Here is a 17,500-nt window from a genome sequence, read left to right as displayed (position 1 = left end):
CAAACACCTTATATTATGTCTGTCTTGCATAGTTGTAACTAGTGAAAAAAGCGACCATATGTTGAGGGAGTAGACACCTAAGTATACTCATCAGCAAAACATAGCACGCACATGTACTTTTCAGTGTTGTGGCACAGGCATGTAATATCAAACACAATGGGATATTGCTTTGATTACAGTTCACGGAGGCTATGTTATTATGTATTGCACGCGAATTTTAGTAATCTGAGCGTGGGAACGGCTTCACCATTTACTTCACCATCTTATCCGACGAAAAACAAATGTCATCATATTTGATTTAAATGCATTGCATTATAGGCCCGCAGGCAGGTACATGAATCTTCTTCTTCTTCTTCTTCTTCTTCTTCTTCTTCTTCTTCTTCTTCTTCTTCTTCTTCTTCTTCTTCTTCTTCTTCTTCTTCTTATTATTATTATTATTATTATTATTATTATATTATTATTATTATTAGTATCATTATTATTATTATTATTCTGCGTTCGGGAGCTGAAACTCCCACGTACACTCGTGTTTTTGCACGAGTGGAATTTTACGTGTATGACCGTGTTTACCCCGCCATTTAGGCAGCCATACGCCGCTTTCGGAGGAAGCATGCTGGGTATTTTCGTGTTTCTATAACCCACCGAACTATGACATGGATTACAGGATCTTTTCCGTGCGCCTTTGGTCTTGTGCTTGCGTGTACACACGAAAGGGGATAAGCCACAAGCAGGTCTGCACATAAGTTGACCTGAGAGATCGGAAAAATCTCCACATTTAACCCACCATGCGGCCGCGGCCGGGATTCGAACCCTCGACCTTCCGATTAGGAGGCCGAAGGTCGAGGGTTCGAATCCCGGCCGAATCTGTTTGTGATAACAAATGTTTATGTTTGCAATGTTATGTCGTTGGGATAAGTATGTGCGTGCAAATTAACATGTGTATTGTAATGTGTTATTTAGACATAGACATAGAACACTTTATTGTCTCAACGAGGAGAAACTTGTGGTGGTGTTTGGGACATAGCACATCGTGTCCGCCATTATATATAAGTCTTAGCTTGTCCATATGTGTGTGGGGCCTCAAACCTCCTGTTAGAAAACGCGTGGAAAAAACACTTTTGGACAAGAATTAGGAAAATTGTCGTCGCGGTCGCGTCAAATGTATCATTAAGTCATATATTTTAAAGAAAGGGACGTAATCGCTTCTCTTTTTTTCCCCAAGCTATACTGAGTGACTGGGAGTATGTCGCTGTCTCTGCGGCAAACATAATCGGAAATGGTGAAACATGTTTCCCATGCGTTTAAGCATGTAACAATTATATGCGAGGACATTTCACTGAGAAAATACTTTTGCAAAGTGAGTGGCTGCAACTGGGTCACGGTGTACAAGGGTTATGTGTGCTGATCAGTCTTACAAAGCAAGCCATGTGTAAAGTTCCACGTGTTTTTCCCACGTGTTTTCTAACCTGATATTCTGGTTCTCCCCACAAATCCCCCCGCAAACCGTATGGCCTTTACCTTAGGTCTGTCAATTATGCTGGGTCACGCGGTCCTGCAAGTCGTGAATCGAGAGATTGAGAAAAAAAATCCAACGGGAGGCTAAGTTGCTCATGTAAAACAAAGAATCACGCACGCACGGAGACGAGCAAACAAACCCGTACATGTACGCACTGGGAAGGCAAGTACTTTGGCATATATAGTCGTATATGCATAAGCAGCCAGCGAAGCACCCTCCCCATTTCCCCCGCCACCCCACTCCTCCCACCCGATAAGCACCGATGCATGCATACACACGTACTCAAACCAGCCAGCAAAGCCCCTCCCTTTTTAAGGATACTCACCCCACACTCCCTTTGATAACACACACACACATACACACACACACACACACACACACACACACACACACACACACACGCACACACACACGCACACAGTGAGGCGGGGTGGGCCTTTAATATGAAAGTCATCGGCAATGGTTCTCTTTTTTCTTGCTGGTTGACCTTCAACAGCATGGACAACAAAGGATTGCGCTTTGCGTCTGAGGATGCATTTACAGGCACTTAAAATGAACACTTGCTTAAAGTTCAAGTGTTGCAATTATTCTGCACAGTAATTTAACAACATACAAAGGAGAAATGTGAACACACCAAATGTCCATGCATATGCCTGCATGTCTAGCCATTCCAGTCAGTCTGGATCACATTTGGTGCGAGCATTGAACAAACTGTAAATATATATTGAGTTTATTTAACATATCCGAGGAAATTGTGTCAAGGGAGATAAAAACTCCTTTCTTATAACTGGTGCTTTCTTATAAAGTATAAGGAGTTGTTTCTGATCCGAAGACTGTTAGGTGGAAGAAAGAAGGCATTTGGCAGGGAAATAAAAAGTCGCGATTTTCTTATAAGATGGTTTGACTGTACATCTTGTGTCCAATAAACATGGTATCCAATAAGTCTGATATTCGGATTATATCAGATGCACACCAGAAGTGTTTTGAACCAAATGAGGTACATCATTTAACAACTCAAAAATGTCTACAAAAATGATTCATATTAATGTGAAGAACCTTATTCGTTTTGAAAATATGCAATGCAAAGTGCGTCCAAAATATATCATTATGTCTTCAACTTGTAAATGCAACCAGATTTGAAAATCCTATATGTTTAGAAAGTAACAACAACACACATAGTACACTTTCATATTTATAAATCACAAGTTTAAGGTATTGCTTCAAGTGGGTTCAAATCAATTAGACATATCTGAATGTTGAAGCAAGTTAAGTATACTATCAGCCAAGAACATATACGTTATAAGAAGCACAGCAGTGCCAACATGCATACTGACAACTGGTACACAGTCTGAAACAACACTAACACGTTGTGACTGTAGTTACCAAAGGTAAACGGGATATGAATCTGCTGAATCTCTGGTCAAGCATTCCCAAGTATTAACACATTGGAATGTTGTACCTAGATCCTGATGGTTGCACTTCTTGTTACAACAGATCTGATACAGTGCTATCGACACGACGATAATCCCAGTACAAAGTGCGAGGTCCAAAAATCGAGATTCCAGTCAAAAGGCCTAGTCCATGATCAACTTATCATCATCTCTCAAAACGCCACACGGGACCTACAGGGCTTATACGTGCTGCGCATTGCCTTCAACAACACTTCGTATCCTCCTGTGAATTGCCGTTTTACAGTTCTTGAGACTCTAGGTAAGAAACTGCATGCACATGGGGCAAAAAAACTGGCATAAATGCATGAAACAACACACGTGTTTCCGGAAGTATTGTGAAACAAATTGCAAATACGCTTGTTAGTACATATACGTGAATATTTAAGCGTTTGATCCATCTGTCTTGGAAATAATCGATTCGGATCATGCAAAACAATAATAATATGATCAAACATTATCACATGTCTCAAATGTGTTTCTACGTTTGTGTGTGTGAACATATTTGAATTGCACGTACATCTGTTGCATAGCCAATGGTTGAACACATTCCGTTGCGAGACTGTATTTCATTTCCAGCAAGGAAATCGTTGCAGTTTGTGTTTCTTTTACAGATACAGGATCCAACAAAAATGATTTAACAATCCTATGGTTGGTGCCTTTGTTTGTTGTCATTATCCTTGGCCTTGCATGCTACCGCAGAAGAAAACAATGTGCAAGGTAAGTTGTGTTTTTGTCTTAACCCCCCTACACGCACACACATCCACAAGCACAAACACACACACACACACATACACACACACACACACACACACACACACACACACACACAAATATATACACACACGCACACACTCACACACACACACACACACACACACATACACACACGCACACACATACACACACACACACGCACACACACACACACACACAGGCACGCACGCACTGAACCACTGGATTCTGTCTGTTGGTGTTTTGTTTGTCTGTTTGTTTAATTGTGGTTTTGTTTGTTTTGTTTTTTCTTCTGTATTCGTGTGTTCCTTTGTTTCTCTGTGTTTTCTGTGTTTGTGTCTGCGGGTATTTGTTTCCTGTTTAATTGTTCCCCTCTCTTTTAAATGTGTTTTAATTTGAACCTTTTTTGTTTTGTTTTTGTTTTTTTGTTTTTTAACTCAGTTGCATGCAGGCTGCTTCAAACCCCCCTTTAACTGTTTCCTTCTTCGTTTTTCTTTCCTTTGTTTTCTGTTTTCTGTAAATAAGCGGTGAGCATCCTTCTTCATTGGTCTTTTTTTTTCTTTTAATTTATTGTTTAACTCCAAACATAGAGGTATACTACACTAAAAAAACATTGACATGTTCTATTTGCAATGGAAATACATATATTTACAATTCTACTTTATTGAAACTCAAAAATTACAAACACTGATGCAGTACAAGATGTTTTTCCACACATACTAACACACATTTTCCAAATCAATATTATGTGATTTACAAAATGTCTCATCCTTTTACAACAACTTGTGTCTTGATACCCAAATATGATATCCTGCATTATAAACTTAATCCTAAATCCAATCTTTTCCTCTACCCAATTGTCTATCTTCGTCCAAAACAATTTTACCGGTATACACTCATAAAAAATGTTTCAACAATAACAACTTCTGTACAACATATACAACATATGTTATTCTCTCTGACTTGCATTTTACATAATAACATATTTGTTGGATAAATGTTACGTAACATTTTCCATTGCAATTCTCTTAACCTCACTTCTTTGGAAACATAGGCAAGGGTCAAAATGTGCTTATCTATTTGTACATCAAACTTCCTCAACCAAAAATTATATACACAAGGTTTTTCTACAGCAGTAATTACATTTTTCTTTTCTATCATTTTTCTTAATTGGCTTATCGTTATCATATACAGGCTACCATCAAACAACTGCTTATCCATCTGTACAATAATCTATTTATTTTCAAACCAATTAATCCACAATTTGGGTTGTGCATTTATTAATGCCCAATAATCCAATAAAATATTTGCATTGTTCTTTCCAAGTTGTATATATTGTAACAGATGAGACTTTAACCTGAACATTTGCAGATCTAACTTTCGTAATGAGAAACATGTGATACAGATCTAAAAGTGTTCTTCGTCGACGCACGTGAAGGAACTCTTAATTTCAAGGTCGACAATGACTGGAAGGCTTGTGGACAAATGTCATGATATTAACTGTGTTAAAATGTACTTACCAGAAAACCACTGCACAGTTCGTAGCAGGATACTTTCGTTGACCAGTTCATATAGTTTTTATTCGGAATCGCGTTTGTATAATGAGAACGCGATCGATACGAACACAATGGAACATAATCTTTTCTTCGACGACGCCATTTTAGATGACGTGTTACACGAGATCTCATCGGGAAAGAACGATGAATGATTGTTGTTTTATACAATGTGCATGTAATTATTATTGTATGCATTTTAGAATTGATTCATTATTAATAAGATAATGATTGAGTGAAAGGAAACAGAGATTTAGTTACGTTAGATAAATTGTTTGTACGTTGTTAGAGGTTATCTAGAGAAACGTAAACAAACACTTTCGATCGCCTTGACTCCAAGACGATCGAGAGTGTCGGTTCGTTGCTAAAGGTACGAGACAAAACAGACAAACGCAAGGAGAAGAAAGGTATGTTGTGTATGTTGTTAGGACAGGTATTGGGGTAACGTAGACAAACAAGGGAGATCGTTATAGACGATCGAAAAGTTAGTGGTAGCTAGAGGTAACAGGTAAACAAACAAGGAAGGGGATAAATAGAGGAGGGAAAGGAGAAATCGGGACTATGCTATACTAGGTTATGCTATGCTATGCGGGGGTTATGTTTTATGCTTATGGTCTTTGACTACGTCTTCTTCTGGGTACGGAGCAGACTAACGGGAAAAGGGGGATTTGGAGCAAGTTACCGAAGAGGAGTAATTGAAGCAGTCTAACGGGAAACAAGAAGGGCAAAGCCCATACGACTCACATGCTTGACCTTCTGCTTTACACATTTTTCCTACCAAAATACATGTGACCTTGACCCAAGGTCAAGGTCATCCAAGGTCATGCAACACAAAGCTGTTCATTCAAGACATAGGAAGTACAATGGTGCTTATTGGCTCTTTCTACCATGAGATATGGTCACTTTTAGTGGTTCACTACCTTATTTTGGTCACATTTCATAAGGGTCAAAGTGACCTTGACCTTGATCATATGGGACCAAATGTGTCTTATGATGAAAGCATAACATGTGCCCCACATAATTTTTAAGTTTGAAACAGTTATCTTCCATAGTTCAGGGTCAAGGTCACTTCAAAATATGTATACAATCCAACTTTGAAGAGCTCCTGTGACCTTGATCTTGAAGCAAGGTAAACCAAACTGGTATCAAAAGATGGGGCTTACTTTGCCCTATATATAATATATAGGTGAGGTATTCAATCTCAAAAACTTCAGAGAAAATGGGGAAAATGTGAAAAATAGCTGTTTTTTAGACAACATTTATGGCCCCTGCGACCTTGACCTTGAAGCAAGGTCAAGATGCTATGTATGTTTTTTGGGGCCTTGTCATCATACACCATCTTGCCAAATTTGGTACTGATAGACTGAATAGTGTCCAAGAAATATTCAACGTTAAAGTTTTCCGGACGGCCGGCCGGCCGGACGGCCGGACGGACGGACGGACGGACGGACGGACGACTCGGGTGAGTACATAGACTCACTTTTGCTTCGCATGTGAGTCAAAAAGGGATTTGGAGCAAGTTACCGAAGAGGAGTAACTGAGTAACTCGCTGATGTTTGATAGTGAATATGTTAAAGAGATAAAGAAACTAATTATTGATGTGAAGAAGTTTTACGCACTGCCAGTGCATGATATGGATGGTATACATTTAATACCCAATGATGAAATACAATTTAGAATAAGCGATCAGTTATTTTTTGAAACCTTGTTAATGGAAATTAGGGGAAAGACAATTGCCAACCCCTCCAAAAAGAAAAAAAAGAAAAGTAAACATTGAAAAAGAATTAATGATGAAACTACAGTTATTAGAAAATAATGTGACTAATGATTCCTTATTACTGATTGAAATGTTAAATACCCAGCTGGAAAACTTGAGGAAGAAAAAGACTGATGGTATGTTGATAAGATCAAAAGCTAGGTGGCAGTTAGAAGGAGAAAAGGCGAGTAAGCACTTTTGTAATATGGAAAACCGCCATTATCAGAATAAGGCCATGAGTTTTTTTGCAAAATGGCGACACTGGTGAATTAATATTTGAACACAGACAGCTTTTGCAAAACGTGAAACAGTTTTACGAAGATTTGTATAATCTGCGACCAACAGAAGACGTTGATTTACAGGAACTATTTATGAAAAAAAACACATCCCGTTTTGACAAATGAAGACAGAGATAATATTGAGAAGGATCTTACCTATACTGAAATGTACTCAGCATTTCGAAAAATGAAAAACGGAACAAGCCCAGGACCTGACGGGTTTACAACAGAATTGTATGAGTATTTCTTCCAGGATATTGGATTATTTCTGCTACGTTCTACAAATGCTGGATATCAATGTGGAGAATTGTCCGTTACACAGAAACAAGGCATTATTACATGCATTCCGAAACAAGACAAGCCAAAACAATTTATTAAGAACTGGCGGCCAATATCCCTGCTTAACATATCCTATAAAATTTGTTCATCCTGTATTGCGAATAGATTGAAAATAATGCTACCTAAGATTATTAGTGAACACCAAACAGGTTTTATGAAAGGAAGATTTATCGGAGATAATATACGTTTGCTGTATGATGTGTTGGTGTTTACTGAAAGAGAAAATATACCAGGTTTGCTGCTTGCAATTGACTTTGAAAAGGCGTTCGACAGTGTGTCCTGGCCCTTTTTACAAAAGGCATTGGATTTTTTCAATTTTGGAAACGATGTAAAACAGTGGATACGAGTTTTTTACCAAGATATACAGACATGTGTTACAGTAAATGGCCAATATTCTGGTTGGTTTAATATAAGAAGAGGCGTCCGACAAGGCGATAGCCTCTCACCATATTTGTATTTAATATGTTCCGAGATACTATCATTAATGTTACGAAATAATTCGGTGATAAAAGGATTGAAATTGAATAACGAGGAAGTGTTATTGTCTCAATTTGCGGACGATACAACTCTTTATTTGGATGGCAGTAAGGAATCGTTTGTTGAATGTGTTAAAACTTTACAGAAATTTTCTAAATTTTCCGGATTAAAGATAAACAATGAAAAAACTCAAATTGTCTGGATTGGAAGAAAGCAAACTTCACAAGAAAGATATATGAGGGATATGAACTTCTGTTGGGACCCTGGGATTGGGAGTCAATGTTCGACTAACACCGGCAACATTCTGGAAATTAACTATGAAGGAAAATTAAAAGAGATTAAAAGAATTTTAAACGGTTGGAGCAGAAGACAGTTAACACCATTCGGTAGAATTACAAATTTGAAAACTTTGGTCCTTTCAAAATTGGTTTATTTATTAACTGTATTGCCAGACCCACCCGAAGAGTTTTTACGAGAAGTGAATGCAGCCTTTTATTCCTTCCTGTGGAATGGTAAACCTGCAAAGATTCGGCGTAATGTCGTTTGCAGACCTTATTGCAGTGGTGGTCTGAATATGATTGACATTTACACTTTTGTGGCATCAGTAAAGGTAAATTGGATTCGCAGACTAAAGATGTTTGAATTTGATGTAAAAAAGCTTATTTTTGATATGATACCAGGAATGAAAGACATATTTAAAGTGGGTGCCGAGTATGTAAATGTGTTAATGAAACGATGTGGTAACAGTTTTTGGAAGGATGTTTTGAAACATTATAAGAAATGCTGTTCCTTAAAGGCAGAGTAAGCCTCCCGTAAACCATCACAGATACGGTCAGGCTTTTACACACAGTACAAACACCCTTTCATTTAAACACTCACCAATTGAGAACATCCTAGGTGCCCTCCGTAAAGAGCGAACAATTTTCAAAGAATTTATTTTTGCGTGGTTTATCTTACCCCTGAGCCATCGTGAACCCGTGTGATCCAGTTTTCCCCCTTTTCACAATGCAGTCGTCATAGTTAGTCATTTGAATGCGACTCGACGTGAGCTTATCTACAATAGCACGTTTTTTATGCACGAAACAACGGCTGTGGTTCACAAGAACTCAAGCGATGGCTTTTGACTGTTGAGAGGAACGGTGATTTGCACAGATAAACCGGGCCGTCGTCTGCTGCGACCCTTGCGTGACCCTGCTTCCGGGCTTTTCTTTTTTTAAACTTTCACAACTTCGAATTGTTCTGATCTTGTCTTGATGAAAAACGAATTCTTTTATGATTAAAGAATGTTTGTGTAACAAGCTGTCAATTTATTATTTAGATTTTAAAAGTTAGGTCTAGCGCAAAAACGAGGCGCCATTGTTCTTCAGGGCCAAGTCCACGAAAATAAATTCTTGGAAAATGTCTCACGCTCGACAGAAAGCAGCCAGGATGTTCCCGTTCGGTGAGCGTTCAAATGGAAGTATGCTTGTACTGTATTTAGACGCTCGGGGAGCTCTGTGATGGTTTACGGGAGGCTTACTGTGCCTTTAAGCGAGGTAATTAATGTGAATGATTTTTTTTCCGAATGTATACATTACAATTTGAACATTATACGAGACCACGGTACAATAGTAAATAAGGAATTCGAATGGATTGAAAATGATGTAGTGTTTATCCATCAGTTGCTACATTTAAATGGAAATTTCTTTACCTTTGAAGAATTTAGGCTAAATTTTCCTTTTGTTCAAACTATTTTTTTATTCTATGAGGGAGTGATTAAATCCCTACGAAAATATCAGAGAAAAGTAAAAATTGATTCGTTGAATGGTTTTCAGATTAGGGATTATAAACCCTGGCAGATTATTTGTAGAGGCAAACACGCAATTAAAGAAGTCATTTTGAAATCAAAATTTGATGATAACCCTGATGGAATATGTATTTCTACAACCTGAACTGGAAACAGATTTTTGATAAGTGTTTCAAAACAACTAATAGTGGGGCTCCTATGTTGCAAAATCAATCATTTCTTGTGACAAACACCAAATTTGGCATACATGTACAGTTTTATGTGCTTAACAAAACCTGATACAGAGCCACCGCGAAAAATTAAAAAATCGGTAGTTTTTATAACAAAATTCAAAATGGCCGCCAGTAAAAACGGTTGGGTATATTAGGCATATTTCATTTCATGTGACAAACACCAAATTTGGTATAAATGTATGGTTTTATGTGCTTAACAAAACCTGACACAGAGGAACCGAGAAAAATTTAAAAATCAGTAGTTTACAACAAAAATCAAAATGGCCGTCTGTGAAAAAGGTATTCAGGCGTATTTGATGCTACAAGTCATTCTCTTGCAATAGAAACTAACAGAAACAATTGTTAAAACATAACAATACATGTATACATGATCAATGGTGCAGCGATTGGTTGGACGGCGTGGGTGGCAGGGTTGAAGAATCGTTGGCTTACCTAACCTGTGCCAACAAAAAACTATCGCACAAATGTTCGTACCAAAACGAAAACATTTATTCCTGTGCCATTTTATTCCATTTGTCTATGCTATTAAGGGCACACAACGTGGCTATCTGGAACTCTTTTAATATAAAAGATTGAATTTACATGGGTTATGTGACCGCCGCCTAAATAAGGGTACCCCAAAAATCAAATTGATAAAAATGAAAGGTATAATAATGACATAACACTAAAAAGTATTCATCCTGTTCTGGATAGATGTTGTGCCTCATGAATTTTTTGGGACTTTTTAATGGGTACCTAAAGTTGTGATCACATCCCCTTTGCCACGTCAAGGGTACCCTTATTTGGGCGGCGGTCATATGACCCCTGTAACTAAATCTTCTTTTGTCTGAAAGATGTGCCATTTGTGAGAGCCTTTACTGGCATAACAAGTTTGAATGCAATTACACGGGAATGAATGTTTGAGTTGGGGTATGAAAATGGGTGCAATAATATTTTTACACAGTTTAATTTGCTGATTTTCACAGGCGTGCAAGCACAGCTGCAGAGAGCAGAGCTCTTCAGTCCTTCTTTGCAGCATTTGCAGCGTTTTGTTGTACAGCACTTCCACACTTCATGCGTTCTCGGCACATGCTGGATACCTCTTGAAGGCTCGTCCAAAATAACTCCCACTTTCCAGCCTTGGACTGCCAGCCCCACAATTATTGGTGTTGGGTTGTTTGCCTGATTGTATATTTACTGACGTAGTCTAGTTGGTAGATTGCTCTTCTCAAACTCATGTCCTGCAACAGCACGTTACTTGTAAGGGTGTTTTGGGGAATTTGGCAGCGCTTTTGACTGAAGAGGTACCTTCTAGCACTGTTCACACCCAGGAAGTTTGGTTTTGTCCTGCAGAAGTACCACAACATGCTCTTGAACTGACCTGTACTTGGCTCTCAAAGAAGAGCAGACAACCTGAGGAAAGATTGAGTGATGTCTACTAATGCATGCCATACTTGTCAAGCCCCCAATACCACCGAAGAACAACACAGTATCACAGTCTGTAAAACTGTGAAACATGGGCAGGCAGGGTGACTTCTCGGGGCCAATGGCTTTGGCAATGTGGTGAGCAAAAAATGGCTGAATCCTTTTCCATAGCGATGCACACTTCATAAGCAGAAAACTGAAATCAGCTGGGATGAGAAGCAGACCGTCTTAGATGTCTGGCCTCCTCTAAATCCATGGTGTAGGAAATCCACCTGGGGTACCCTTCATACAAAAGCTGAAAAGTGACAATTTTATTTGAATAATGTTTACTATCTCAGAGAGTTAGCCAAAGTCTTCACACAAAAGATAAAATGCAAAAATTGTATTTTAACTATTTGTATAATTCTTACTATTTAAGGTCAATACAAAACAAGAAGAGCAAACGCTCGATCGAGTCACTTTCGCAGTTCTGAATATTATATGAGGCATCAGATGGACAGGAAGAAATTGCTATTCACAACACAATGAGTCACGTTCACATAAAATTTGAGCCCGGTCACTTTTATAGATTCCGAGAAAAGCCCAACGTTAAGTTGTGTGTTGCCGAACAGAAAAGGCTAGTTATCTCCCTTGTTTTTCTGATAACGTTCGTAAAAGGCTACAGATGTAAATACTTTGATGTAAAGAATAATCCTACAAAGTTTCAATCACATCCGATGAACTTTGTCAAAGATATAAAATGTCTAATTTTTCCTTTGACGCTGACCTGTGACCTTGAAAAAGGTCAAAGGTCAACGAAACCATCGTTAAAGTGTAGAGGTCATTGGAGGTCACGACTAAACAAAATATGAGCCCGATCGCTTTGATAGTTTCCGAGAAAAGTCCAACGTTAAGGTGGTGTCTACGGACGGCCGGCCGGACGGCCGGCCGGACAGACTAACACTGACCGATTACATAGAGTCACATTTTCTCAAGTGACTCAAAAACTGTTTCCAGTTACCCAACTGATTCTTAAATCTTGCTGGCCGCTACATTCATTAGAATTCTAACAGTCGCTTACAGAATGTTGACCCTTGTGAGGGTATGGTAAACCCACCAAATTCACAGAGGTAGCTTACGCATATGTGTGCATACTTGTTAATTATCAAAAAAAAGATGCAAACTGTTCAGCTACTCTGGAGGTATTAGGTACCAACCTTGATAGTAATGGTGAAATCAGCTCGTTTGTGTGGCACCGGCAGAATTGCTCATACTGTATTCACGCAGCACTCTTGTTCTCAGGAACCCGCATGTGGTGTAACCCTCAGTTGTATATTCTGTTAAAATAAAATGCACATCAATGCACGGTCAACCTAAATTAAGTAAAAGGTTGAGAAAAAAGTAACACACCAAAATCATAACAGTGTTGAGACTCAGACTCAGAGAGAGGTACCACTTTTTTCAAAACCACTCATTTCTCATTTCATTAGCAAATAAGCTTATTGCATACTTTTGTCTTTTAGCTATTATCTTTGAAAGTTTGATCACAAGACCGTAGAGACATGGGGAATGGTTCCCCCCCCCCCCCCCCCAAGCTGGCCCTCCTACTAGTTAGTACATGTCATTGTCACTGAGTGAGTAGGCCACAGTGACAATGACATGTACTAACTAGTAGGAAGTCAAGTCCTTTATTATAGGCAGGACTAATTATCATGCCTTGAACAATCTCTGTCTCCTTGCCTTTTATTCAAAGTTCTTTTAACTTGTCCAAAATCATGTGGGTGGCGAGCATGGTTTTCTTTCATTCAATCAACAGATAGATCTAGATCTATCACAATCCAGTTTCAGCAAGATTTGAAAGTGTGCAGCATTTCAGCGCTTCAGCCGATCAAAAACAGACCCGAGGGGACAAATAAAGATTATAATGACGTGAAATTGGTGAATGAAAGGGTAATCTTAAAAACTTACCCTCACAAACGTTGTTTTCGCTCAATCAAAACACGCAATGGTACGGAGGCCGCCATCTTGAATTTTCTAGCTGCGGATATATACTTTTCTAAAAAAAATATAAAACTAAATGACAGAACACAAAAGTACCCATGAAAATATTTATTTCATGTATATATTATCACCAGACAACTTCTGGTGCATTGTTAATAATTGAAGTTTACATTTGCTGAGTTGGAAATATTTACTGCTGATGGCTTTTGGTATGAAAATCGTCTGCTGTAGGTGCAGCCTTTTATTCATTATTATAAACACAAAAATCAATTTCTGAAGTGGCTCTGTATCTGAAATCATTTAAAACATCATAAGGAACAATATCACGAAGTATGATGTTTGTCACAAGATGTGATTAATTGTTGAGTGATTCTGCAACATAGGAGCCCCACTATAAGGACACACAGTTAAGATGGTTCCAGACCAGATTGCTTCACCGCATTCTTGGTGTTGCTAGCCGGCTATTTGTTCAAAAGATTCTTGACAGCCCCCTTTGTGCCTTGTTGCACCACACTTTGAAGTAATCCCACACTTTGAAGTAAATTACTTCAAAGTGTGGGGATGTGCCCCACACTTTGAAGTAAACCCATGTTTTACTTCAAAGTGTGGGGGGATCTTCCCACACTTTGAAGTAAACTCAGTTTTTACTTCAAAGTGTGGGGGGATCTTCCCACACTTTGAAGTAACTTACTTCAAAGCGTGGGACTTTTGCATCGCCTGTTTGAGCCTGATGATTTTGTCAAAAAAATGGCAAAGTCTTTTGGATGAGTGAACAGAAAAAGTGAGCGAGCCAAGAAACATAGTGATGTTTGTTATCAGGCTTTAAGCAATGTCCCATTGTTGAGTGTGACGAAAACTCGTGGTGACGATTTTAAAACATGTTGGGTCACGCATGGTCCAACCTTACATGGTCCAATCTTACATGGTCCAACCTTACATGGTCCAATCTTACATGGTCCAATATTACATGGTCCAATCTTACATGGTCCAACCTTACATGGTCCAACCTTACATGGTCCAACCTTACATGGTCCAACCTTACATGGTCCAATCTTGCATGGTCCAATCTTACATGGTCCAACCTTGCATGGTCCAACCTTACATGGTCCAATCTTACATGGTCCAACCTTACATGGTCCAACCTTACATGGTCCAACCTTACATGGTCCAATCTTACATGGTCCAATATTACATGGTCCAACCTCACATGGTCCAACCTTACATGGTCCAATCTTACATGGTCCAATCTTACATGGTCCAATAATATATATGGACCATGTAAGATTGGACCATGTAAGATTGGACTATGTAAGGTTGGACCATGTAAGGTTGGACCATGTAAGGTTGGACCATGTAAGATTGGACCATGCGTGACCCAACATGTTTTAAAATCGTCACCACGAGTTTTCGTCACACTCAACAATGGGACATTGCTTAAAGCCTGATAACAAACATCACTATGTTTCTTGGCTCGCTCACTTTTTCTGTTCACTCATCCAAAAGACAAAACCATCAGGCTCAAACAGGCGATGCGAAAGTCCCACGCTTTGAAGTAAGTTACTTCAAAGTGTGGGAAAATCCCCCCACACTTTGAAGTAAAAACTGAGTTTACTTCAAAGTGTGGGAAGATCCCCCCACACTTTGAAGTAAAAAATGAGTTTACTTCAAAGTGTGGGGCACATCCCCACACTTTGAAGTAATTTACTTCAAAGTGTGGGATTACTTCAAAGTGTGGTGCAACAGTGCCTTTTGTAAAATTGAAAATGAAACAATTTCACATATATTTTGGTACTGCCCGCTTAGTCGGAAATTTTGGACTGACTTGGAAGAACTGTTAAACAGAAGTGGTATTTACCGCGCAAATGTTCTTTTTACAGAAGAATTTATTTTGTTTGGTTGTTTGAACAATGTTAACGTAGATGTGGTTTTGGATTTTATCATTTTGTTTGCAAAGTTTTATATTTATAAGAGTAAGTTACAAGAGACAATTAAGGCCACTGTTAGAAATATTGTTAAGAAATTGGAAATACAGATTTGAAATAGAAAAATATTCCAGTTTCATTGCTGGTAACATTACCAAATTTGTAGAATTATGGTCCCCATATGAAGAGTTGGTTAGGTAGTAGCTAGGTTGTGCAGAGATGTGATGATATATATAGGTGTTTTGGCTTTGATTTTTGTTTGTTTCTTTTCTTTTTTTGTCTTTGTTTGACGGTATTATTAACTGACCGTATTATTATTAAGCAGGTAATACGTCCATAATGTCAAGTATTGTAATCCGCATGCTATGTTAAGCTCCAGCCTTACTTGTAGGAGAACGGTATGTTATATATGTCCGTCTGTCTGTTATGTCCTAATGCTGTGTGTTGTGTATACTTGCCAAACATATCTATTATAAATGTTGATGGATGAATGATGATAAATTGTAGACGGATGCATGTTATTGATTAAAAGCCCCACAATGATGTGCTTGGCAAAAACAAAAAACAAAATAAAAAAATAAAAAAATAAAAATAATCCACTTTATGATTTGTAGTTCTTATTATCATTGTATCCACCCTCATCTGATGTTTCCAAGTGAGTCCCTGTGAATGAAAATATTTTGATATAACGTCACATATGGAAAGGAAATGTGCTGTTAAAGAAGTTTGAAATATAAACAAGTTTTAAACAAGAAGTTAGATGAAATTTAAACCCTGGAATGAGTGTGTGATTTAGCGCGATGTAGATATAAATGACCGATGAGTCAAATAATGGTGGTGTGTTTGTGTTGTTTATGTAATTAAGTTAACAATGCATTCACCAGTGTCTGTGTGTTTGTGTTTTAGAAGTCAGAGACAAAGGGAGGGTGACAGTGAGCAGCCACGAACACCAACTACCTTTTGCCTCTGCATTTGTGACGACAGAGCTCATTTTTTTTCCATTGCGTACGTAAACACGATTTTGTTGTTCTATCTGTCTTTCGATTCACATTTTATTTCGCATTTAATTTCGCAAAATGTGTGTGCATGCTTTGTTCGTCAGTTTTGCTTTGTCGCTGTGTCAACTGCAGCGCGTGTCTGTTTCTAAATTTAATTGGAACTGACTTGTACGTAGTGGTTATAATAGCGTGGACCAAGACAATAACATATAACTATATTTCTCCCAAACCAAACATCGCAGAAACATGGGGTCAGTGAATCTCGTTTTAGTAGCGTTAGGAACATGCTGATGAAAACGTTATTTGTGGCTAGATGTAAACACTATGGATCAGAAATAAAAGTTGGAATGTGCATACGTTTGATGACACCGAAATGCTCAAATTGTACTGAACACGGCAAACTGAATTAAAAAATAGTATGCTTATCAGATCGTACACTATTACAGTCTTTACAATCCAGTTATTTATTTATTTCATTTATTTTATTTATTTATTTATTTTATTTACGAGGATTTATATCGCGCACGTATCTCACCACACAAGGCGACTCAAGGCGCATGTTACCTATTAATGCCGTGTGAGATGGAATTTTTTTACACAATATATCACGCATTCACATCGGCCAGTAGATCGACTGCCTTTAGGCGCTGCATCCACCTTTCACGGCCTATTATTCCAGGTCACACGGGTATTTTGGTGGACATTTTTATCTACGCCTATACAATTTTGCCAGGAAAGACCCTTTTGTCAATCGTGGGATCTTTAACGTGCACACCCCAATGTAGTGTACACGAAGGGACCTCGGTTTTTCGTCTCATCCGAAGACTAGCACTTGAACCCACCACCTAGGTTAGGAAAGGGGGGAGAAAATAGCGGCCTGACCCAGGGTCGAACACGCAACCTCTCGATTCCGAGCGCAAGTGCGTTACCACTCGGCCACCCAGTCCCTTTAACAGTCCAAGCACTTCAAAACGATACTAACAATCGAAATGTGATTGTCGACTCGTCTGCATTACATTTGTCTCGTCAACATGCCGGACCGTATTGCTACGCAGACAACAACAACATAAAAAAA

The 17,500-nt window shown here is 38.5% G+C and overlaps 1 protein-coding gene across 1 annotated transcript in view; it reads left to right on the top strand.

Moving 5' to 3' along the window:
• Positions 1–17,500, top strand: part of LOC138972341 (uncharacterized) — a 21,715-nt gene that overhangs the window by 3,357 nt on the left and 858 nt on the right. The window contains exons 4-5 of the mRNA XM_070345017.1: positions 3,011–3,226; positions 3,579–3,684. Of these exons, the coding sequence (XP_070201118.1) occupies positions 3,011–3,226; positions 3,579–3,684 (322 nt within the window). The remainder of the gene's footprint in view (positions 1–3,010; positions 3,227–3,578; positions 3,685–17,500) is intronic.

This window comes from Littorina saxatilis, linkage group LG8 (genome assembly GCF_037325665.1).
Source record: "Littorina saxatilis isolate snail1 linkage group LG8, US_GU_Lsax_2.0, whole genome shotgun sequence".
Classification (NCBI taxonomy): Eukaryota; Metazoa; Mollusca; class Gastropoda; order Littorinimorpha; family Littorinidae; genus Littorina; species Littorina saxatilis.
This window is presented reverse-complemented; position numbering and strand designations above follow the sequence as displayed.